This window comes from Cyprinus carpio, chromosome A17, assembly GCF_018340385.1.
Source record: "Cyprinus carpio isolate SPL01 chromosome A17, ASM1834038v1, whole genome shotgun sequence".
NCBI classification, from domain to species: domain Eukaryota; kingdom Metazoa; phylum Chordata; class Actinopteri; order Cypriniformes; family Cyprinidae; genus Cyprinus; species Cyprinus carpio.
The window spans coordinates 3,420,870-3,448,469 of NC_056588.1; the positions used below are offsets into that span (position 1 = coordinate 3,420,870).

Genomic DNA, 27,600 nt, shown 5'->3' on the forward strand with positions numbered 1-27,600 from the left:
TTTGAACTCTTTATTCTAATTATAAAGTGTGTCTGGTCACATGACCCCATACAAGCTGCTTTTACTCCATGTGATTCAGAAAATTCACTCACTTACAAAATGTAATTTTGAACATCTGTATTTAACATACATATAAATAAATCATTGATTAGTTTTGGCCTGAGAAGAGTATGATGTTTGATCAAAATAGATAAGAAAATGAAAATAAATATAAAAAAACAAAGTTTTGTCTTCTGCTTTTAGGATTCAGACTCGCCACGTCACTCCACGGCCTCCAACAGCTCTAACCTGAGCAGCCCACCGAGCCCTTCATCCTCACACAAGAGCAAGTCTCTGGAGCGCGGTGAGCACCTGGGCTGGGAGACATGAGCTCGGCCCCTATCCCACTTCCTTCTGACGTCCTGTGGGGCCCTGAGAGAGACCGAGAGCCGACTCCTTATACGTCATATTCCTAAACACGCTGCTGGGCCCAGGTGTGTGTGTTTGCGTGTATTAGTGTGCATATGCATTACACGTGTGATTGTTGTACACACGCACATTACCGTGCACCTTACATCCCTTTTGAGTGGACCCATCACCACACTTCCTGTTCCTGTGATGATGGGGGAACAGACCACTGAGTGTAGCTTATCACCTACCGCCACCGGTGTGGACGGGGTCGAAAACGACCAAGACAGAGCTTTAACCTGAATTTATCAGTGTTTGTTGACGAGTGTGCCTCATCTAACACAAGAAAAAAAATATGCATTCAGAAGTCTTAATGGACCGGGGGGATGTTACTTTAAACGCATAACACTAAAGATCATGAAAACATTCATCGTGGATCATGGAAAACTGTTCGTGGCATTCCAATCCGTGTGATAAAACATGAACACTTCAATTGAGTTCAGCCCCAATCGATAGAGCGGCACTACTGTATAACTCAGCCTCTACCCTCCAGTGCCATGCCGACCTTCACAGTCAGAGGTCAGAGTTCAACAATAGATTCTGAGTTCAATAATGTAAATAGAGTTTAAGTAGAGTATAATATATAATGAAATCATAACTCTATTCTGTTGTTAAATAAGTGTGACTTGGCTTTGAGAGAGTCGTCTTTCCTTTTTATTTTCCCGGTCAAGGTTCTAGTGTTTTATGAAGACATTTTATGTCAATTTAAGCATTATTTTGTCAAGATATGCTAGTTTTTCATAATTCCATTGAAATTGTCAAGATTTGCAAGGGAACACTACAAAAAAAAGTATTGGGCCTCATTCATGAAACACAAGGAGAGCCATTCTTATGTGCAATTTTCCATTGAATATGACGTTAACAAGCTTGCAGTGAAATCATTCATAAAAACATCCATGCTTAAATTGTTGCATTAAACATTCACATTCATAAAATCTTGTATATTCTATAACTGAAAGCAAGGTACACGATTCTACAGCAAATTGTTTGTATAACAATTCTTGCTTAATTGTTACATTTTGTAAAACCATTCTTGCATAAATTTTTGTATTAAATGCAAGCTTCACATGGTTGCCATTAAATTTCACCACAAGGTCTCCACAGTGAAGTTTTTCATAAATCATTATGTAAATTGTCGTTTGAATTGTCATCATAAAATAGTTTGAACTAATTCTTGAGTGAAATTGTTGCACTGAATGTGAGACACAGAAGACAAAAGTGAAGTTGTTTGTAAAAAAAAAACAAAACAAAAACATTCTTGCGTAAAATTGCTTTGAATACATTTACGAGGGGCAGCAGTGAAATTGTTTATAAATTTAGTGCATCATTGAATGGAATTTTAAATCATCAAACAACATTTAATGAACAACTGATATAAGAATGTTTTCTAAGAATGATTTACATAAACGCAATCTCCTTGTGTTTCGTGAATGTTTGTGCATTGTGTACAAGATCTAGCGTTTAGATAAATATTAGTGTATATCGCTACATCCATATTAAACTCACACTCCAAACACGTACAGTCACGTGATCATAAATAAGCTGTGTGCTGAATGTAAGAGATTGACTGCAGCCTTGTTTATTTTCTCTTGCCTACATCTGTGCTTCATGGTTCTGTTAGCGAAGCAATAATGCTGTTTCCAAAGAGGTTTTTTCTTTAATTATTATTGTTAATTATTATTCTTTTAGTATTTTGTTTTTATTTTCAGTGATTAAAGTTTTGTTTGGTTTTCCAACTCACAAGAACCAAACTTTGCCTAAGGTGTACATGTGAATATAACAGTGTACCACTAGTTTCAGAGCGCTTCATGTTTGAGTGACACGGAGAAACACTAAACTCATCATCTGAAGCATTCAAAGGGCTTCAACGCTTCAAACTCACTAGTGCATATAGCTGGTGCCTCTTCCTCTAACACTTCCTGCTGCTCATACTGACTCAACAGGGACCGCGAGGACCAGCTGGAGATTAGGTCATTTGGTATTAATACAAATTCATTGAGGGCGTACAGTAAAGCTGCTGTAGTGATGTTTTAAAAGTGCAGGGTCAGACTATCAAACACCCCTGACCCTCAGAATACCTCAGATTAGAGAGCCAAGCCATTACAACTCCAACAGAACCTTGTCAGTGTGCAAATTTTAGCTGTCCCTCTGTCCAGTTTCATACACTAATGGGCGTTTATGAATTATTCACATGCACTACTGCTCGCTTTTGCAAAGCATAACTGAGAAATGGATTTCTCATTTCTTTAAAACACATTCTGCAGACGAGACGCTGTTCAGAATTCCCAAATATTCCAGTTTTTTTTAGGAATAGCTCACTCATAAATCTAAATGTACATCATTTACTCTCCTTTGTTGTTGCAAACCTTTATGGTTTACTTTGTCTTGTATAGTTAGGCTCAAAGTAATCTAAAAATAGTCTGATTATATTACCTAAAATGTGTAATGTATTGGATTACATTACTGACTACAATTTTTGTCATGCAATTTGTAATCTGTAATGGATTACATTTAAGTAATCTACCCAGCACTGTGTGTGTGTGTGTGTGTGTGTATATATATATATATATATTATATACACGTTATACATTATGTGAAATTAAAATTACTGAAATTAAAAACATTGTTACTTAATATGATGCTAAAAAATATGATTTAAACAAAACAAAAAAAAAGAGTAAACTATATGGGTTTAGAATGATGGCAGAATTTTTTATTTTTGAGTGAACTATTCGTTTAAAGTATGCTGAAAAAATGAACAACCTTTCAGTATTGAAGCACACCTAAGTACAGAATTAATGAAAGTTTGTGGTTTTATTCATTCTAGTATTGCCAGCATTTAAAGTGTTTCATTATACGCAAGCACTATTGAAAGCTTCACTGTGGAGCGAACTCGGCACATTGTTTTAAAATCAAGAGCTCAGTTATCACTCGGGACCTTAGTTATGCATTTGCTCTATTTCATGATCATGGTTATTTCCAAACAAAAATTAATATTCATAATACAGTTTTTTTTCTAATAAGGCTGTAACGGGTTAGAAACAATTTGCCAGGGTTATGGTATTAACATGAACAGGAAACCTGTTTGAAATGTTCTCAGGTATGTCAGAACCAATGATTATATGTTTGCGTGGAGGAATGGAGATGGTAGAAATGACAGACGTCCAGATCTTTCGGTCGTTTGATCTTTACAACTGTTACTTAGTAATGAATAGACAATATTAGAGCGGGAGGTGCCTTCGTTTTCTCAGATCAGTGTAAACTGGTCAGTGTAGGTAGAATGAGAGATGACGACTGGAGATTGTTGCTAAGACACATTCACACTTGCATTTCACATGTGGATTTTGATTGCCTTGTTGGTGAATTGCTACTTCATATCATATGATATCTTCTCGATTTTAATTTTTGTAAGACTGTACAGATTTGCATGTCATAGGTGTAATCACTTGTTTTAAGGACTGTACGGCTGGATTGTTTTGTTGTATTTTTATTGTATTTTATTGACCTGTGTGGCGTGAATGGTTGGGACGTGAACATGAATTACCCCCATACTGCAATATAGACCTTTTTCTTATTTCTTTTTTTTTTTTTGCACAAGTGTGTTTAAGGTGGAATACTGTTATTTGTATTGGTTTGAACACCACTTTTCACATGGAAAGGACTATTTCAATAAAATTGGGAACTATAAAACACTTTTTACAAAAGCTTTATTTGAAATCTTGCATGATGCTATGACTGGATTTAATGTCTACACATTCAACAGATAGCCACGGTTAAAGTGCTATATTGTTGCTCACTAGTAAAGTGGACAGAAGAATCGAGCATGAAAATCAAGTGTACTTGGGAAACCGAAGGCAAAGGTACAGCAGAAGCAGTAATAGCGATCAGAAAAACAGTTTTTACAAAGCCCAGGTCCAAAGTCACATGTTTAGGCACTGAGTACCAATCTCATCCAACACGTAAACAAATACACTCAACGTCACTCTTAAAGCCAGTCGTAAAACAGAGCACGATTCATGATGAAAATTCAGCATGCTAGGCGTTTTGTGCACAAGCTCTGGCCGGAGTAGAGCGCATGTAGAAATGGCCTGCTGAAATATTCATGAAGCAACATAAGAAGCACCGTTTACAAAGCATAAGACTCCTGTACACATGGGCGGAAAAGCATCGACGTGTAAGATGTTCTGAAAGTCAACATTTGCAACCCATTTTAATTGTGTGATGTGACACGAGTGTGGGACGGAAATGCAGGTCAGAGCGATCCGATGTGATGAGGTAGGCAGCCATCTAGCAGCCGAACAAAAGCACATCAGGTGTTGGTGAGGATTCTGGTACGTCCTTTATTCATGCCTTCTCAACCAAACTACCACCAGAAACGAAATACAGCTTGCCAGAGGCACAGAACCGCTGATCCTCCCTCTCTTTGAACCATCCTTTAGCTTTAGAGGGTTTGAAATCTGATCTCTAATGGGACAGTCATCAGTCTTCAAGCGTCGGTGATCCATTAACTCTTTAAACTGGGTTTTGTGATGGATGTAATGGGGAAAATCTCCCATCGGACAGCTGCGGCCCGTCCTGATGCTGCTTTAATGCATGCAGTAAACTTAATCCGGCAGAACTTCACCGAATCAAAGAAAGCATCTCTTATTACTCAGGTGTGCCACTAATGGGACAAATCCTGAGGACGGCTCTGTCAACACACATGCATCGAGTTTCTGATTCCCCTGCCACTGCCAAAAACGCATGTCTGTCCATCAGCAGCTACAGGACAGGGACTGGTTTCAGTATGAGGAGGCTAGTCTCTGGGTTACGCACTTGTCCCGTCGTCCTCCACCACGCAGTTCATACTGGATCCGTGCGTGATGTTAGCCGCCGGCGCGTCGCTCAGGTCTCGGGTGCTGCCGTGTCTGGACTGGCTGTCGAGGCGGTGAAGGCTGCTGTGATGGGACAGCTGCTCGTTGAGTCGCGGCATGCTCCCGTACGCTGGGCGTTCCTCCATGCCTCTGTGGCTGGAGGGGGTGAACCTGTGTTCAGAGAGAAAACCGACCGGTTATTTAAGTTCAGGATTTTTTAAACACGCAGCTCTATGTGTCCAAACACGCACGGTTATATGACAATCTCTGAGAAAGCTCAACTGACACGCTTGCATTAAAGGAGATGTTTTAAACTCGGGGTCAAGGGCTGCAAGCGAGTGAGAAGGGAGCCACAGAAAATACTGTATATACATACTTATTTAATATAGATTTGATTATAAATTTGATAAAATTTATATTAATATATTTGTTATAAATGTTAAAAAAATACTTAATGAGTGGAAATGCATTAATTATACATTTTAGATTCATAACTGAATTCACATAATTTTATTAATATACAATTTTCATGTTGTTTGTGTGTGTGTGTTGTGTGTGTGGTGTGTTTGTGTGTGTGTGTGTATATATATATATATATATATATATATATATATATACACACAAATTTTATATAAAATTATAAAATTAAATATAAAGTATATTTTTATATACAATAAATTTTTGTTTTACTTAATGAGTGGATTAATTTAATTGTTCAAAATGTATTCAAATATATTTTTTTAAATATATTTATATATATTAAATATTATACATATTTTATATTTATAATATAAATATACACATACAATAAGGTGTATATATATTATTAAATTATATATATAATTATAAAATAATGATATAATCAAATTATTATATCTAAATTTATAAATTCTAAGATTTTAATATTTTTAGTTTAAATATTTCCACCATTTTTTTCTTTTTACAGAAAATGTACCAAATGTACAGAATTTGACAATACTGTTTCATTCTGCTTACTAAAAGTGCTCTGATACCTAAATATTTTCCAGATATTTACATAGACTATATATTTTTTTCCACAGTACAATTTTCCCTATATGAAAGTATATAGCTGCCTTTATTTTATTTTTTTTTGAGAGGGGTCCCTAGTCAAGTCAAGTCAAGTCAAATTTTATTTGTTCACTAGCTTTTTTGTTTGTTCAAAATTGTAAATAAAACCGATTATTGCGGTGCATTTAAGAAAATACTATTTCAACTTCCAAATTTCACTTTTACTTCGCTGTACTTGCAGTTTCTTTGTAATTAACTGTGAAATTTACGAGCAATTTCTGACTAAAAATTTAATATTTTCATATATATATATTTCATATATATATATATATATATATATATATATATATATATATATATATATATATATATATATATATATATATAGATTAGAGCTGGCCAATAATATATATTTTGTGACGATACAAGCAATCACGCAGTTGAGTTTTGTTATATACTGTAGTTTTTGCTATATATTGCCCTATACAAGATTAATGCATGTATGCAGATAAAGCTGGACATATATTTTGGTAACATTTTATTTTAAGGTGTCCTTGTTACACACTACATGTACTTACTATTATAATAACAATTAATTATGCACAATTACATGTAAGTAACCCTAAGCCAAACCCTTACCACATAGTAAGTACATGTAGTTAATTAATATTACTCAGTACTTAAATGCATAATTACACTGTAACAAGGACACCTTAAAATAAAGTGTAACCCATATTTTATATAAAGAGCTTGGTGATAATATAGTTAGTTACATTTTGCAACAATATTACAATCAAGCAAATTTGCTATATAGTATACATGTCTTAACATGAGTATACTGTATGCATAAGCATAAGCAGATGATCATATTTAGGTGCATGTGGCATGAAGTTTGAAGCCAAGTGCTGAGCTGCTCCTGACCTGTCGTCTCTGGAGCGATGCAGGCTGCCGTGATAGCTGCTCATCTTGCTGTGGACGCTGCTGGCTTTGCTCCGCACGTCGTCCAGCATGGCCAGGTGTGTGGAGGAGGCGTGGGTGGACGTGCCCTGAGTGGACGTCCCGCGGGACTTCCGGATGATGGGAGTGTTCGGGTCTCGCAGCAGAGACTGAGCAAAGTCTGGCTCCTGCAGAACCTGCCGGCTCTCGTTCACCGCGCCGCTGCTGGAGAAACATGTACTCATTTATCTGCTTGTTTTATGCAATCTTCATTGCAACAACAAGGCCAAATCAGTTCAAATATATGTAAATAAACTAAGATTTAAAAGAGATATTAACCCTTTAAGCCCTAAAGGCATTTTTGCATCCCTGAAGATGTTGCTTTTTCTGAGGGACATACACAAAAAGAATGACTCATAACTCCAAAACTTTAGCAAGGATAGTCAAAAGTTAGGTATCGTTTAAAAGAAAACGTTCTGTATTTTTAGGAAAAAAATATGAAGATGTTGCTTTTTCTGGGGGTGGGGGTATAACACTTGTTTTAGAGTGACATAGTGAGCACTTGGATAGAGTTGTTTCAGAGTTTTGTACAAAATAATTAAATTCATTAAAAAGCTGGGTTTCTAGCTTTAAAATGATACCTTTACGCATTTCCATTCAGTGGTTCCTTAGTAATTTGATTATGCTTTTTATTTTTTCGGGTTTAAAGGGTTAAAAGGTGATAATTGCTACACAAGCAGAATAAATAACTGACATTTTCAAATATCTATCTATCTATCTATCTATCTATCTATAATATTTTTTAATATATATTTTAATTATAGCACTAATCTTAAAAATTACATGCCAAATAAATACAATTAATTAATAATATATTACTAGTTATACATTATAGATTTTAAGAAATTCAGAGTTTCTTAAACTCTAAAAATTTACTAAATATGTATAGTTTTCTATTATTATATACGCGTGCGTGTGCGTGTACATACTATATACTATCTAATATAATCTTATATATATATTATATAGAGGTAATGACATAAATAATGTATTATATATAACTTATAATTACAGAGTTCAATGTTCTTAAATCTAAAAATGTAAAATAAACAAATATATAATGTTTTATGTAGTTATAAGATAATATTGAATTTTTCATAACCTTATATAATATTTTGTTTAATATAAATGTTACATTTTATATGAATTATATATTACATATTAAAGCACAAAGGGAAAACTTAATTTGTGTCGTTATATTTTAAATTAATTATATTTTAATTTTTAAAGCACAAAGGGAAAACTTAATTTGTGTAAATTTTCTTTGCATTTTTTTTTTGATTATTTTTTGTTTTTTATTGTTCTTGGTTATTTTTTGTTTTTTGGTATATTTTAGAAGGTTTTAGAAAGCTTTCTAAATAAAAACAATTGCGAAAAAAAAAAAACCAATGTTCATACAATGTTTATGTTCTTTTCTTCGTCTTAAAAACATCATCTTGTATAACAGTAGCACTTGATCATGTCTAGTTTTAAATGAATGGGGAGTGTTTTCTCCTGTGATTGAAGCCGAATAGGAGGTTCTGTTACTCACATCTGTCAATTATGCGGCCGTGGAAGAATCTGGCCCACTCGCAGCAGGTTCTTCTACTGCCACCCGAACACACCGACGGGATCCCACACCACCAGCACCATCAGGTAACTTCATATGAGACTGACGAGGGATGCCCCGCTGCTTCATGATGAACAGGACGAGGGGAGGCCCGCTGGTCACCTCCTTCTACACACAGAGATCATCATCATCATCATCAGTCCTCTGGAAGAGCTTCTCTCAGGCTCACTGATGGCTGCTTTTACCCATCCACATCCAGAATACTAAACACACTCCCAATACATTACATCTATTTAAAGGTGTAGCCTTTTTTTTATGTTTTTATTTTTTTTATTTAGTTTTTTTTGCTTTGTTTTATTTTTTTCAGTATTTTCTCTTCTTTAGGTTTCAGTAATTCTGTTGGGTATTTTTATATATAAATATAATTATATATATAATATATAGATTATAATAATATATATATAGATATCTGTATATATAATATATAGTTTTTTTTGTTGTTTTAAATGTCTTTTTTTTTGTTTTAATTTGTAGTTTGTTTTCATTGAAAAGTTATATTTATTTTTATTAGTTTTTTTTAAATGTCTAAATAATTTTTAGTTTTAATTATTGCAGTATTTTCTGTTTTAATTTTAAAGTTTCAGTAATTTTTTTTTTTTTTTTTTTTTGAATGTCTACATAGACTTTAAGATTAGTTTTAGTAACATGTCTTTTTGTTATTTTTAGTAGTTTTTGATTTTTTTTAAATTGCTTTTAAGGTTTTTTTTTTTTTTTTTTTTTTTATATTTTTTTTGTTTGTTTTTTGTTTTTATTTTTAATTTTTTTTTTTTTTTTATTTTTATTTTTATTTTTTTTTAGTTTTTTTTTTTTGTTTTTATTTAGTTATAAAATGAGATTTTTTTAATGTTGACTTTGGCTGATAGCTGAATAAAATTTGTATATGTAATATAAATTTTATTTTTATTTCATTTCATGTTTATTTTAAGTATTGTTATTGTTTTTTTTGTTGATTGTTATAATTCCTTACATACTATAAAACTAAGTTTTTAATTTTTATTAAAACTGCTTCATCTTCACTCTGAAAAATCTGCAGTGCACATGGCCATATTTCTCCCTGTGAAAGTGTGTGTTTATACATGCTGGAGCTGAAGTGTGTATCTGTTGGCTCGTTCAGACTGCATAGCTCACTGCTCACACACAATCTGCTGAACACAAGCCACAACAACAACCTGATCTCCGGCTCTTCCTCCGACAAGCTCATGCTCAAAACAACTGGATAATGTGCTCATGAATATTTGATGTTAGCCACAACAACAACCTGATCTCCGGCTCTTCCTCCTATGGCGAATCGGAAATCTCTGTAGAGTGTCGTCCGACTACATTGGATGAAATCTTCGTCTTTAAGGCACACATTAATATACACTAATACATATTCACAGAAAAATACTAATGTATGCTGCCTTCTTGTAGTGTCATAGGATGGATATTTGATTCATATTTAATTGGTAGTAAATTGGTTGTACGTATTATTTAGTTTGCATGTATTGTTTAGTTGTGATTGAGAATTTTGTTTGATTGTATTGTTTTTTGTTGATGGATATTTGTTTTATAGATAAATTTTTCGTGTTAATTTTTTGTTTTATTAAGCTATTCATGATGACTTACTTTCAGCAGATATTAGCGGGTGAACGACGGACATCCTCAATCCTTCAAGTGCATGACTTTCAGCACTCAGGAACCCTCCCTAATGAGTGAATAACACGTGTCATCAGACTGAGTGCATTACCTCACTCCTCCAGACCTCACAGACTGACACGCCACGCGTCTCTCATGAAGAGCCAATCAAAGCCCTGAGCTTTTGTGCTCTGAGGTAATGACAGGCCTGACCACCTTTAATCACAGCGGGAGGGGGGTCTGTCCTTCAGTTGATGCATCAGCTCCAGCATCACACGGATCTCCCCTCGGCACTGTTCTCCGACCGACCACAATACAGACAGCACAGCGTGACTTAACAAGCCCAATGATGAAAGACACCAAGAAAAAAAAAGAGATCCATTGTATCTGAAGAGCAATCTTGCAAAACTGCACCTGACACAGGGCTGGGCAACAAGCAATATATGAAATACATTAATCACTGTTTATATAAAAATGAGAAACACTGTTATTTAAAATAGTAAAACCTTATCTATTACTGTAATTTATAAAAAAAACAAAAAAAAAAAAAAACTCATATATCTATAATAATATATATCTTATTATATATATATAGTATATATACTACACACCAGTATATAATACATATTCTATTTTTAAATATTTCAAAGTGCAATATAATCTATGTAAAGTCCACCGAAAAGCACGCCTGGCCCTTTACATTGCTGCTTGAGTATATATATATATGATATATACTAAATATATATATATATATATATATATATACACACACACAATGTATTAGTGTAAATACACAAATATTTAATATTTCATATAAATGTGTATACAAAATTAGATATAAAATAAAAAATATTTTTAAAAAATTAGATTTATTTTTTAAACAAAAAAATTCATAAATACATTTTAAATACAAAAAGGCTAGAAATGTATCAACTATTAAAGTCTTCAAAATATTTTTAAAAAATTAGATTTATTTTTTAAACAAAAAAATTCTTATGCAATATTTTTTTATTAACACTCATATATGAAAATAATCAATTGATCAAGATTTTTTAGGTACCTGACCTTATGCAAACAAATCATAATTGATTTATTTTTTTTTTTTAGGTAATTTATGTTATCAAGATTTTTTAGGTACCTGACCTTATGCAAACAAATCATATACTGGACTGTTGCTATAGTGCCAACTGACTTCTGCGGTGGTGAAGACGGAGGGGAGGGGAGAGAATAACTGCATCACGTGACGCTGGGATCCGTTTATGATTGTGTGCAGGGAGAGGCCGAGCGGATACAGTTACACTGTAATAATAAAAATGCCTCATGCATCACTGCGCTGGATCGTATCTCACCATCCATTCACTCCAAAACACAAAAGAACTGTTAACATGGATATCTGCAGCAAATGTGACGCTTGCAGAAGGTTGCGATTACTACAATCATCTTCATTCAGTCAAAGCAAACCAGTTGAACAGTAAATCAATCAAACACTTCTACTGCCTCGACATTTGATTTTTTTCATTTTTAGGAAGGTTAACAGAGGGGATTTACTTTGATGTGAGTTGATTGAGCTGGAGGGGGGGGAGGATATCAATATAGTAGGGTGTTTGGTGTATATTTTTTAATCTCATCTGCCTCTCTCCACAAGTACACCACGGTTTAATAAGCTTAGCTGCCAGAAACACTACATCATCCCATCTGAGTGCTTAATGTGTCAAATACTCAACATCATAGTTTTTTAAGAGCTTTCTTCACAATAATAATTTTATCTTATATGATTACTTTGTTGTCACATCTGTGTGTTTAAAGGTTCATATTATATGATGCATTAAGCTGATCAAAAGTGACAGTGAAGATATTAATAATTTTAGGATGCATTAAGCTGATCAAAAGTGACAGTGAAGATATTAATAATTTTACAAAAGATTTCTAACATTTTATTTTTAAATAAGCTTTGTCATCATAGAAATTCACAGTTATAGAATTTTTAAATTGTTATAATTTTTTATAGTGCATTTTTGGTTTTGTAATTATAGAATTTGTGATTTTTAGAGTTTTTAAATTGTTAATAAAAATACAGTGATCATAAGAGACTTTTTAAAAAAAATCAAGCTTGTGTCATCATAGAAAATTCAAAGTTATTAGCAATTTGTTAAATTGTTCTAATATTTACAAATGTTTTACGCAGAAAAAAAAATATAGACAATATATATATATTATATAGATATATATATATATATATATATATATATATATATATATAGGATATTATATATGAGATATAGAGACTTCAAAAAAAAAATAAAAATACATATATATATACATATATATATATATGTATATATATTAGACTGATACGAATATGTTATGTTAAAATTATAGTTATGGAATGTGGATTTATTTTTTTAGTAATTATTAAAGTAGGTATGAAATATAAAAAAGTATGTTTTTGTGTTGATTTTACCTGGAAAGGGCAGGGTATGTGGTAGTTTTTGCAGCGCTCCTTCACCCATCTGGTCTCCCAGGCGGAGCGGTACGTCTGTTCGTACAGGTAACAGCCCACCACGGTCAGCAGCGGCACCAGATACAGCACCGAGAACACGCCGATCCGGATCATGAACTTCACCAGCTTGTCCTGATTCTCCTTCTCCAGAGGAATCTCCATACGGACCCTGTTGAGCGCTACGATCCCGGCCAGCAGCAGCGACACTCCCACCAGGACGTCCAGACACAGCGGCGCCAGCACGAACCAGCGGAGAGTGTGAACGTCATACAGGCCCACGAAACACACGCCGCTGATGTTATCACCCTCGATCTTATTCAGAGCCAGCAGGGTTATGGTTAGCATGCCAGGTATCCCCCACGCGCTGGCGTGGAACAGCAAAGCCTTCTTCTCGATGGCTTCGCTGCCCCATTTGGGAACAGCAGCTAAGAACCAGGTGATGGTAAGGACGACCCACCAAACACTTCCCGCCATGGTAAAGAAGTACAGCACCATAAAAAGCAGCGTGCAGGCCTTGTTATGCGAGCCTTGAGTCACCGTGGACGTTTTGTAGTGGCTGGGATTGGCCGCGTTACACGCTACACGATCCTCCAGCAGAAAGCCCAAGAAAAACACCAGCGACACCATCATGTAGCAGACGGCGTAGAAGATGATGGGCCGCTCCGGGTAGCGGAAGCGCGTGACGTCGAGGAGGAAGGTGAGGAAGGTGAAGAGCGTGGCGGAGAGGCAGACGATGGAGACAACGCCAATGAAGTAGCGGGCGAGGGTGAGATCCTCGCGCCCCAAGTACATGTTGGGACAGGGAGGGGAGCAGTCGCGCACACCAAGAAACATGTAGCCGAGCTCAGGCTCCACTTTGAGCTCGCGAGGACACCAGAAACCATAGTCACGCTGAACAGACGTGGACGACTGTTTAGTGGGGTCCTCGTTCACGAGCAGATCTACATCACGAGGGTAAGACTCATCACAGTCTGGGAACCTGCAGTCAAGAGACAAAGACATACATAACTACTACAGACAATATATATGTGCGTGTGTGTGTGTGTGTGTATACATATATATATATATATATATATATATATATATATATATATATATATATATATATATATATATATATATATATATATATATCAAAAGACACAACTAGACACAATCAACTACCCTGGTTTATATATTTTCTTAAGTATATAATATACAGTACAGGTCAAAAGTTTGGAAACATTACTATTTTTAATGTTTTTGAAAGAAGTCTCTTCTGCTCATCAAGCCTGCATTTATTTGATCAAAAATACAGAAAAAAAATTTTTTTTACAATTTAAAATAATTGTTTTTAAATTTATTATACTTTAAATTATCATTTATTTCTGTGATGCAAAGCTGAATTTTTAGGATCATTATATTATTATAATTTAGAATTATTTTTAATATGATGATTCATTATCAAAGTTGGAAACAGTTCTGCTGCTTAATATTTTTTCAGAACATGTGATACTTGTTTAGGATACTTTGATGAATAAAGTAAAAAAGAAAATAAGCTATGTTTTTAAAATATAAATATTTTGTAATAACAATATACACTACTGGTCAGTAATTTGGGGTCAGTAATTTTTTTTTCTTTCTTTTTTTTAAATAAAATCAATACTTTTATTCAGCAAGGATGTGTTAAATTGATAAAAAGTGATAGTAAAGAAAAATATATTATTAGAATATATATTATTAGAATTTTTTTTTTTATTTTGAATAAATGCAGTTCTTTTTTAACCTTTTATTCATCAAATATATTGGACAGCAGAAACTGTTTCCAACATTCATAATAAATCAGAATATTAGAATGATTCTAAATGATCATGTGATAGACTGGATGTTACATGTGACACTGAAGGCTGGAGTAATGATGCTGAAAATTCAGCTTTTGCATCACAGGAATATTTTTTTTTTTTTTTTAAGTATATTCAAACAGAAAAACTATTCTTTTAAGTTGTAATAATATTTCACAATATTACTGTTGTTTTCTGTATTTTTGATCAAATAAATGCAGGCTTGATGAGCAGAAGAAACTTCTTTCAAAAACATTAAAAATAGTAATGTTTCCAAACCTATGACCTGTACTGTATATAAATAAATATATATATTCGTAAAAACATATTATATGAGTACGTATATTTTGTATATAAACCTTTATTATAAATAAGCCTCCTTGCCAGAAACATTAATATAAGATTCTATCTGAGTGCTTAAAGACTAAACTTTCCAGTAGAAAGTTAGAACATGTTTGCCACAACTTTGCATATAAAAATACATACATGCATACTATATACAACTCTATATAGCATATACAACCCTTCATCTGTCTCTTCTTTTAAAATTGTTTCCAATGCCTATAAGCCGATAATTATATGGCTGATAATTGATAAATGTGATATTATCATTTTATGTATTTTTTTTTTTTTTATAAATTAAACTAAATTCAATCATTTTATACATTACAACTGAATTTAGGCATCACAACATAAATATACAGTATGAAAAATTTATAGAGATTCACTAAAAATTAAATTTAATAGTTATTAAACTATTAATTCAGTTTAATTTAAGTACTAAGTTAATTATTGTTTTGTACTGCTCGTACACAATATACATCTTTTTATGGAAAGGGATTCAAAGTAATAAAATATTAACATGGTAATATCTAAAGTATAGTGTTAAAAAAAAAAAGCAGTGTTAAAAAAATGCTAGTCCATGTAGCAGACGGCTTAGAAGAAGATGTGCCGCTCCGGGTAACGAAAGAACATAAAAGCATGTTTAATCCAGATTTTATTCATTTATTCACCCAATCTGATTTCTTCTCTCTCACGTTTGCCAGCAGCATAGTAAGTGCTGGTAGGAATATTAGGAACGGACAGCGTTAGCAACAGTAACTAAGGAGGGCGGGGCCTAGCAAATCCTTAGTTCCACAGTTTGTAACAAGCTCTTCCTCTGTCTCTTACTGTAAAGAGATCAGCCATCAGGTGCACAAAATCACAACAGTACACAGAATTTATTGCTGCAAGTTTTGTTTCACTCACCCCAACTAAAAGATTGATTCTGGAGTAATAAATTATGCTTCTTTTTCTAACATCTACTGCTTTGAAAGTATGTTTCCATATATTACCACTGAGTGTTCAACTGCTGCAAACATTAAAATGAAATATGCAGCAGATTTATTTCAACCTTGTTTAAATTGTGAGCATATTTTTCCCTCTTCAGAATGATTGTTTTTCATCGGAGATTAAACGTGGAGAGTCGCCTGAACATCTGCATTTGCTTAAACCAACATTTTATCAGAAAACATGTTCTATTAAATATGTTAAGAATAAACATGTTACAGCACCATTTCCCTTTAGAAATGCTGAGCAATTATGTAGCAATTATATCTGACACACTGGGAAATGTACCTTCTTTCGAAAACTACCTTAAATTTCCATTAACAAAGAAGAAGAAGAACTCTTGAATGAGTACCTGCTGCACTCCGTCTCCTCCGGCCAGGTGACTCCAAACATGTCCATGAGCTTCTGGCAGTCTCTCTTAGCATGTGTGCACAGGCTCCGGCACGGCAGAGACACGCGTCCGTACTCCATACACACGGGTGCATACAGGGCACACAGGAACGGCCGGAGGTCTGGAGAGCACTGCAGGTTCACCATGGGGTGGAAGGGCTGTTGAGGAGGGAGAACAGAGAGTTAGTTCATGCCAAGCTCCCAGAGAGTTTATGGCAGATATCATAAAAACACACAGTCTGGCTCTGGCAGAGGTTTGGACCTGCCTGCCGAGAGTCACCATTCCACAATAAGGGCTTACTGTAGGTAGAAGTGCAAGAAAACTTCTCAGGCAGACGTAAACAAGAAATTAAAACGGACCACTTAAAAATGTGTTGAACAAAGATGTTTGTCTGTGGAATTAAAATACAACTTGCTCTGCTTTTACCATCAAGACCTTATATTTTCATCATATAAACACTTTTCACCATCCAATCGATAACTGGTGAATAAATGGTTTATGTTTTATTTGGAAATATGTTACATTTCATTATTAAATGGGATTGCAAGCATTTCAAGTTGACTTTAAGAATCAATCTATTTCCAAAATAAAGCCAGAATCACATCTTCATAACTGCTATTGTCTTATTATTTTATAATTAAAGAATAAAGTTAAGAATGTTTATAATAAATGCAAGAATATTTATATATTTATCAAATTTTCTTAAGATTGTTCTAAAACAAAAATGTTAAAGATTGTTCTTAATCATGTAAATGCTTTTAAAATCATGGTAAATAATATTTTAAGTTACGATAACCTCCAATGTGTCTCAAATCCCCAAATCACTCCGTCTTGAGAAAGATTTTTTAAAAATACTCTCGTCAAGTCAGCTGGAATGAATATACTGTGCACGCTTATTATTAAATTAAATTATTTTTTTTGTTTTTGTGGGCGATTTTTTTTTTTTAGATTTTATGTGCATTCAGGCTATCAATTTTTTTTACCTATCATGTGTTCCCAGGGAATCGAACCCCCAACCTTGCGCTTCATAACGCAATGCTCTACCACTTGAGCTACAGGAGCTACAGGAGCTTATGATTATATTACAGTTCTCTGGTAGTGAAAAGAATGGCTTTTTCAAGTGTATTTTGTTCTTTTTGTCTTAAGAAAATATGAGAACTTCTCAAGATTTATACTTTTATCTTAGATTATTTTAAGAAATTACTTCATTTCTAGAATATTTTCATAAGATGTTCTTACAAACATATCAGAACATAAGAATTTTTTTAAGAATTTCACTTGGGAGCATGCTAACAAACTTCCCCAAATGATGTGGGGATTAAAGACATTTATTTTTTCTATCTTCAGAAATTTCTTGATTTCCTTTTCATGAGTGCAGCCTCTGATAACACCAAAGCTGCTCTTAATATATATAATAAATAAAATATATAAGATATATTTTATAAAGTTTTTTATAATTTAGTATATTTGTTCTTGGGATTATTATTATTAAATTTTTAGAATTAAAACTTGAAAACTTCTCCCTTGAGAAGAGTTTCGTGGCTCCCAGATTCTCAAGGTGCAAAAAGACAGGCAGGAAGTTGTCTGGATACAGTAACCTGATGCCCCTTCAGCAGGATTACAGGACAGTTTGGCAACTCCAAGGACGCTTTTGTGCCCTAAAGGGGCCCAGTGCATGCTGGGAGAGAAAGCAGCTGCAGAGTCGTGCATTTAAATTCAAATCTTTAAAGGAACAGACAATAAGCCTCCACCCAGGGTTAGCCAATACATATGCACTTCCTGCTGGGGTCTGGCCCTTTGTGACCGCCCTGTTTTTTGGGAAAGAACTGGGAGATTGACAAACCGCAGCATTGCGCTTCATTCCTTCACGGATCGCTCGAGTGAACTTAATCCCTAAGTTGCACAATATTTACAGAGCATTTGCATGTATTACGGTTTTCCCACCAAGAAAAAGACACCAGCATACTGCTATGAAAGCCAGCCAGGAGATCCAGAGCGTCTTAAAAAAGTTCCAAAATAACGTTCTCAAAATTCGCATGATGCAAATGAGCCGTGAATAAAAGCTTTATCAATATTTAAGGAAGGTTATGAAATATTTACCCTGCCTCTGGAGCAGGTGAATTAAAGAAACCCGAGCAGCTACTATCAGCCTCCTGCATGGAAACCCCATACACTCCAGTAATTGAGCTGTATGAACAGAATCTGAATGGCTCTTGACATGGTTTGCCCCCCGTAGATGCCAAACTGGACGTCCCCTTCACTCCCTGCTGTATCTGTTACACTCAGAAGGAGATGAGAGGGTCGTCTTATGGGAATCGGGCTCAGGTACAACAGAGGAACTGAATTACAGCAGCCGTCTTCATTATTTATGTGGATCAGACACGATAGTGCAGTCGTATCTCAACAGGACGCCTTACGGAGGCACATGTACTACACGCTGAAGGAAACACAACATACAATACACAAACACACAGCTAGCTCTGCAAATATACACAATCTATTCATGAGTTTTTTAATGTCATTGCAAACGCGTATGACTTTCTTTCTACAGTGGAAGACAAATAAAGTTTTTTTTTGCTCCATAAAAGTAGTCCATACAACTAGTGCACTATATTACAAGATGTCTAAAGTCATAAAATAGCTTTGTGTGAGAAAGACAGAAAGTCAAGCTGATATTCACTGAAAATCTTCCCCATCAGCATACTCTCAAAGCTCATTCACGCTCACGTTAAAGTAAAATAGGATGTTTTGCACCAGGTTTGACATCAATGATTGCTCCTCACATATCAAACCCTTTAAAACAGAGGTTTTCAGACTGGAGCACACCAGGTGTTGCTACAAACAAATTTCACCATAAAAAAAAAAAAAGGAAGACGAAAAATTTACAATTTCAGAATTAATCTGCTTTTTGGAATGCATCTTTTTTAATTGCGGTACAATACTTATTGAGCTAAAAAAACATAAAATAAAATAGATAATATACAAAATACATTATTATTATTTACTGTAATAATCATGTATAATTTAATACATAATCAATATATAATTTATATATAATCTACATATATATATAGATAGATTTTTTTTCCACACACCATTCTTAAAAAAAAAAATCTAAAATGAATAAATCTAATATTTAATTTAATAATGTTATTAAAAACAATATGCACTATATATAGTTTTTTTAAACATATGATTAAAATCATTTTGGAATCAATAAATCTAAAATATAATAAAAATAATAACAAAAACTTTAAGAATAATACTAATTAATACACACAGACACATATGTAATTATAAAATATACAAATATTTATAATTACAAATTATAAAAATATATATTTTGGCATATGGCATTGCTTTTTTATTAAAACAGTTCAATATATATATATATATATATATATATATATATATATATATATATATATATCTATGGTGTGTGTGTGTGTGTGTGTGTGTTGTGTGTGTGTGTATGTCTCTGAAAACTCTTTGAAAACCCCTGCTTTAAAAATGTCAAAATTTTTCCCCTGTTTTCCATAAATCACCCTCAAAAGCAGCAGATAATTCTGTAAAGGCATGTGAATGACAGGGGTGTAACTACAAACGGCAGCTCAGACTGTCTCTGTCTCTGAACACAACACAGCACAATCTGTGGATGTGTCGAGCAGATAGAGACGCCACTGGAACGCCATGAATCTTCTCCCTGTCAGAGCGTGAAATGCTGGTTTGCAGGCTTACTCTGAATGCAGAATGGAGATCACAGCCTTTTATTTAGTGAGCATGAATTAAAGGCCCTAAAGAACGCACACTGACAAAAAAGGAGCGCTGCCAAATTTAGACAGACGATCCTGAGGGTTGATGCTTTCTGAAGAGGAAGAGTGCTGCACATCCATCAACCCAGAGACATTTGGGAAACGATGAACTACTTTAAAATGAAGAAAGCTGGATTCAATTGACACACAGATCTATAAAGGGAATTTCTGGCTGTCTAATAGGACTGTGCTGTATGTTGTATATAGTATGTGACAGCAGGAATGTGTTGAGCATGAAAGATTCTGCTGTCGTTTATACTGCAACGCTTTTAAAAACATCAGATTTCAAGTAGAAACAGTCTGCTTTCCAAAGTCTCACAGATTGTTCCAGTGTTGATGGCTTCATTCATTATAATAGAGACACAGTGTAACCATAGCTTTGCCAAGTAATGCTCTGTTCTGTCTTATTAATATGGTACGTGTTAACAAACAATGCCCAATGCTACCACATCAAAAGTATTTATTCATAGATTACTTAAGATTAATTAATATATTAAATATTTCTGGGTTACATTTATACCAAAAATAATGGAAACATTTTACAATAAGGTTTCCTTTTTGTTAAAATTAGTTAACTACATTAGTCAACATGAGCTAACAATGAACAATCAGTATTTAATAATCTTTGGACACTATTTAATAGTCTTTGTTAATGTTAATTTTAACATTTAATAAAACATTTTTAAAATAAAAATAATGTATAATATTTTATATATAGCTTTTATTTTGTTTACTATATAATATAGTAACATTTAATATTATATATAGTAAAAAAAAGCTAACAATGAGCAAATATTTCATTTTATATATATATTGTGTGTGTGTGATATATTTTTTTTATGCACAAACGATTAATCGTGATTAATCGCATCCAAAATAAAAGTTTTTGTTGACGTGTGTGTGTGTACTGTTTATATTTATTATGTATATATAAATACACACACATGCATGTATATATTTATGAAAAATATGTTATGTTTATATATTAACTAGATTTATATATAATATAAATTATATTAATATATATATACACGTAAATACATGTAAATATTTTCAAAATATATACTGTATGTGTGTGTATTTGTATATAAAATACAAAAATACAGTACACACACACATATATATTATATTAAAAAAAACTTTTATTTTGGATGCGATTAATGGATTATAATCGTTTGACAGCACTAATATATATAAAAAAAAACTTTTATTTTGGATGCGATTAATCGCGAATAATCGTTTGACAGCACTAATATATCTGTCTATATGTATGTATTATATATATATGCATTACACACACAAGTATAATATATGATATCAAATTTATTTTGTTTAATATAATATATAATATAGTAAAAATACACTATCAATAAACAATAGTTCTACAGCATTTAATAATATTTTAAAATGTTAATTTCAACAAAACATGTTTAAAATCAAAAAGTGTATCTCTTAAGAGGGCTGCACGATTATGACAAAAATCATAATTGTCGATTATTCCCTTGAAATTGTAATTGCGATTATTAATTATGATTATCACAATTTACATTGAATGATGTTTATACCATTGTTTGATGTAGCTGTATGCCATATTTTTATATGAAAATAAGCTGAAAACACTCTTAACTGAAAAACTTTTAGTGCTTTTCTATAGTATCAAGCCTCAAATGTCAACTATACATCGGATTGGTTTCTTCTTTAAATTATAAAAAAGTAAAAATATGAATTTTATTATAAAGTTATACTAAAACTAAAATTAAAATAATGGGAAAACCCCTTAAGATAACATGTAGAAAGAAAAAAATCATCTTAAGCATGTAGAATAACATAAGTGGACTTTTAACGATTAATTGTCGCTTTGAACGATTACGTAATTGTGGCATCCATAATTGTAACTGCGATTAGAAATTCGATTAATGGTGCAGCCCTACTCTTAACATTACTTAACGCACACTTAACAAACATGAGCAATTGTATTTCTATTAACAACTAATGCTTTAATGTTAAAAAATGAGACCTTATTGTAAAGTGTTACCAAAATAACCATTTAGTGATATATACACTAACTGTGATGCAAAACTACTGTAAGTTTCTTTGTCCCACCGCTAGCACCGAAATGTCCCACCAGGAGGAACTTCACTGAAGCTTACTCACATGCTTTTAACAGGCACAATCGCTCTCAATATGTGTGTGTGGTAAACACTCACATAGCGTGTGTTTTCAAGCATGTGCACTTAAAATCGATGGCCACAAACTTCCTGGCGGAAAGAGAACCGGATAGCTCTCTCTACCAGAGGATGTCGACCCCGCTGACCCCACTCTCAGAGACGATTCCTCTCATAGGTCTCCATCACCATACAAGAGCTGCTGGGCGCGCTGAACAAATCACAGGCCCCTTCACATCTACAGCTCATTCTGCACGAGCGGCCTAAAAAGCTCAGCTCATCAGAGTATATGCCTGACCCCGTGTGACAGGGTTTTTAAATACTCATATATCTCTCTCCACTTGACTGTATGGAAATATAGAGCTCTCCATAGTGACACACCTGCTACTGGCTGAGAACTAGTGCTTTAAGCAATTTAATGCAAAATTCATATTGCCTTCTCTTGAATAACTACAGTGACAGTTGAAATACATTATAAGGTTTACATATTCATAACTATACCTTTAAAGGGCAAATAATGCATTAAACATTGATCGAGTGTTATATTATTTGTTATTATATTGCATCCAATACTTCGTAAAGGGGTAACCATGAACAGATTTATGGATAAATCATAAACAGATAAAAATTCATTATAATGTGAAATATGAGCCATCAAGACCTTTACAAATGTTTAATAATAACCATGAAGAGAAGAGGCAATGAGAAGATGCAAAATTAGATTTTGATTTGGAGCCCCACAGTGAAAAAAACAACATATATAGTATACTAAATAAATATTTTTCAAAGTTGTAAATAAATCATTGGAGTATATTTTATATGAAAATACTATTTCAGTGTTTCTACTTCAAAAATATTTTAATTCAATGTGTTACTTGCCAATTCATTGTAATTATTAATGAAATTTACTGTGTAATTTCTGAGTGAAAGTTGTTTCTTTACTTTTTTTTACAATATTACAATATTTATAATATTACTTTTTATTGTTTATTTTAATATATGATATGTGTGTATATATATATATATATATATATATATATATATATATATATATATATATATATACACACACACACATACATATATATTAAAATAAACAATAAAAAGTAATATTAAATAAATAAATATATATATATATATATATATATATATATATATATATATATATATATATATATATATATATATATATATATACACACATACATACATATAACAAATGAGTGTATGTATATTTACTTTTTATTGGTTTTATTTTGTTTAATATATTATATAAACAAAATTATATTTAATACACATTCAGTAATATTATTAAATTAATATAACAAATTAATTAAAATTTATACAAACAAATATAGTTCTTTAACATTAAACATAACAACAAAATTAAAGAGCCAAATTTAAAGAAGGCCCAATTTAATATATTTACTGTGTTTAAAATGACAGGTGTTTCACATCTGTATCTACATCATGTATTGAATAAGTGGAATATACTGTATTGTCCAAAGAAAAAATATATGAAACATACTTATGCTTTAAGTATTATTTATTTTCTACAGATTTCATATTATACCTTTCACACTGTGAAGAAGTATAACCGGCAAAAAAAAAAGCAAGACTAATGCACATAAGCGTTGGATTTTCTGCAAAGGTATCTTTTTGTTCGTCTGTCAGTGAGACGTGAAGGTGTAATTAATCAAGACCACTCACACGTTTCCGAAAGAGAGATTCATACATATTATTTAGCCTAATCTCCATGTCTAAGACAGTAATGGTAATTAAAACACTGCGGGGTTGAAGTGAATGCCACGCCGCCGTGCCAGCGAGCCCAGACTGTGTAGGAGGAGCAGCCCGAGGAAGCGGCTGGGTTTCTGGCAGCGGTGCAAAAGAGCACATTTGTCTCTCAGTCGCCAAGAGCCACTCCTCTAACACTTCAATGGATGGATTAAGTTTCTGCCTGTTTTTCTTTTGTCAGACTCATGATCCATTTAAAGAATCGATGAATAGAGGTTACCTTTGAAAGCCTCCAGCTTTCAGAGTACGGCTACATGCTTTTACGGCTTCCTGGGCTACTTGAGAACTTCTTCGTGAGAAAAATAACACATTAAGATGTCTACCTACTGTATTTCAGTGTGGATTAGGTAGAAAAGGAGGCACATTTATCTGGACAAGGGCTGGCGCTATTTTGAGTTTTGCAGAAAGAGGAAAAAAGAAAAAATGTCCTGTGGCAGTATCAATGATGGCATGCAATTGCCAATACCCTGGCATTTCAATGGTGCTCCATGGTACTTTTTTAAAGAATACCATGGCATTACCATGATGCATGTCTAAAAAACATGTTATATCATTAAGATAAACCATGTAATGCCAGGGTGCTTTAATATAGAGTAGTGCTATATACATAGTACACCATAGTACAATGATACTCAAAGGTACTTCAACATTGTACTAAATGGTGTAAAATCAAAGTATTACCATTGTACTTTGACATCAACCATGATATTTGATTACCACATGCATATACCATGGTATATGTCTTAAACCTCATGGTAATGCCAAATACATACTGAAGAACTGAATGATCTAAATCAAGTACTGCATGATGGAATTAATGCAAAGAATACATGGCATTACCATGATATCTGCCCCAAAACATGGTATTATCATGATAAATGTCTAAAACATCAATGAAACACCAAGGAACTTTGATGTATACCACAGTACTGAATGATTACCACATTCATATTTACATGATACATGGTATTTCCATGATACAAAACTAAAAACATGCATAGTATATATAGTATTGTCTACAAAGACAGTCTCATAACAGATGCCTGCAGGGTAATACAGGTGTCTGGACTGGAATCCTGCCTGACAGTGTTTTCTGGCAGATTTGGAGATGGGAAAAAAAGAGTGAAATCTGATCTGAACAGGTGAAATCAGAAGGCAAACAGATCTTGTGCAAGTGGAAAATCCAGTTTACCAACTCTGCAGAGAGAGAGTTTGTGAGAAAACCAAAGGGTTTAAGTCTTTCTAATGTGAGAATCGCTCACCTTTCCCTGCTGCGCTGTGTGTGTGCCATACTCGCTTCTGATGAGTTCTGAAAGACTGCGCTTCCTAAAGCAGTCATTAGTCATTTCATAAGTACAAATGACCAATAAAATCACAGATTTCACATTCATTTAATCATATATTCAGTTGTGGTCAGAATTGTACAAACATCTTGCAGAATCTTCAAAATGTTCATTATTTGACCAAAACGAGAGGGATCGTACAAAATTCATGTTATTTTTAGTTAGTCGTGAACCACTTTAGGAGTCAACTAAATAACTAATAAGATTTATGAATAACTTGTCGACACAATGCTAGGCTTAATGGCTTAGTTGTCATCTTGTAAATATAAGCTCAGCTTCCTCAATGTAAGTCTGTGGGATAATTTGGCCATTTTTTATCCAGAACATTATTGTGCAAAATTATTATCCAATCACAAAGCCCAAGTATAAGCAATTATAACGATGACGCCTGTCTTAGCAAACTCCATTAATAAAAGCAGGTCAACACTGAATGTGAAGTCTTGGAGGACACAGAGAACCCATTCAAATATCAAATACAAATGTTTGCCGTTGGTAGCTCAAGCTTCAAGTTAACAAGCTCTGACAAACTGCTGAGCACTAGATAGTCTGAACTGCCAGAGCTGTAGAGTCCTTACGCAACAGATTCTTCCCTCCGGCCCAGAACACTGTCAGATACTATCAGAGTGTTTCCCATGAGTCTGTCTGCAGCTCCACATCCCTGATGAAGATCCCGGGTTTCTGGCAGCAAATACAAATCTTTGGGTTTGAGAGAACAGTTTGAAATCTCAGAGAGAAGTTGTGCTGTATTAATCAGTGAGAGCCGATTCCACACTACATCATTACTGTCAGCTGAAGAGATCTGAGCTTATTTAAAATGATTAAACCATCACAGATTCACACAGAAGTCATTTATAGAGACACCACAGATACTTTAAGGCAGATTCTTTAGACTTGAATCAGTAAGCAATCACCTAGCAACCACCCAGAATATCTTAGCAACCACACAGCAACATGCTTAAAACCATTTAAAATGCCATAGCAACACCTTTGCAAAACTTGCTCAGGTGGAACCACACTCAAATTTCTTCAGAAAATGTAAAAATGCACTTTTAAATCATCATCATACACAATTTCCTCAAAAGACACTCTTTAAGCTTAACTTCAATTTGAAATTACTCTAGAGCAAAAAAATTGATTTTTTGTAATTATACTAGAGGAAAAGTTTATGATTTGAGGTAAGGTGTTAGTTATTGAAATTGTGGCTTTTTTAGCATTTTGTATTTTTATGAGGGAAAAAATGCATACTTAATTTTTACACATATTAAAAATGAGTAACACCACAGACACTACAATATTGTTGTAATCTGATATGATTATAAATGTAATCATTTTCAGCATTTTGAATACATAAGTCTTGCAATTCTGTATATAAGTTTGAGATTAAGTTTTTTTTTATGTTTTTGAAATAAAAAACATCTTCTGCTCACCATGGCTGCATTTATTTGATCAAAATACAGTAATATTGTGAAATATTATTACAACCTAAAATAACTGTTTTCTATGTGAATATCTTTTAAAATGTAATTTATTTCAGTGATGCAAAGCTGAATTTTCAGCATCATTACTCCAGTCTTCAGTGTCACATGATCATTCAGAAATGATGCTGCTCAAGAAACATTTCTCATTATTTTCAATTTTGAAAACAGTTGTGCTTAATATTTTTTCAGGTTCAAAAGAACAGCATTTATTTGAAATATATTTTTTTTGTAATAACGTTTGTCTTTACTGTCATACTGCTGAATAAATTAAATAATATAAAAAAAAAACTTACCGACCTTACTAACAGATTTTTATTTATTGATTGATTTATTTATTGACAGGTGAAAAGTAGAGTTTGCAACACTTATGCATTCAAAATGCTGTAAAATATCCCAGTACTGTTGTGCTCACGGATGTAA

General features: G+C 33.2%; 2 protein-coding genes across 3 annotated transcripts in view; one reads left to right on the forward strand and one right to left on the reverse strand.

The window, feature by feature from the left end:
- LOC109053094 (serine/threonine-protein kinase MRCK alpha-like) overlaps positions 1 to 1,751 on the forward strand; it is a 53,175-nt gene extending 51,424 nt beyond the window's left edge. For both annotated transcript variants that reach the window (XM_042773563.1, XM_042773564.1), the window contains one exon: positions 244 to 1,751. In XM_042773563.1, coding sequence (XP_042629497.1) covers positions 244 to 369 — 126 coding nt within the window. In that variant the 3' untranslated portion in view covers positions 370 to 1,751. The remainder of the gene's footprint in view (positions 1 to 243) is intronic.
- Positions 1,752 to 3,181: 1,430 nt separating this feature from the next.
- The window catches only part of LOC109053087 (frizzled-3-like), a 31,319-nt gene continuing 6,900 nt past the window's right edge, over positions 3,182 to 27,600 (reverse strand). Inside the window, 7 exon segments of the mRNA XM_042773565.1 lie at positions 3,182 to 5,471; positions 7,251 to 7,487; positions 8,853 to 8,941; positions 8,943 to 8,964; positions 8,999 to 9,042; positions 13,010 to 14,027; positions 16,550 to 16,746. Of these exon segments, the coding sequence (XP_042629499.1) occupies positions 5,255 to 5,471; positions 7,251 to 7,487; positions 8,853 to 8,941; positions 8,943 to 8,964; positions 8,999 to 9,042; positions 13,010 to 14,027; positions 16,550 to 16,746 (1,824 nt within the window). The 3' untranslated portion in view covers positions 3,182 to 5,254.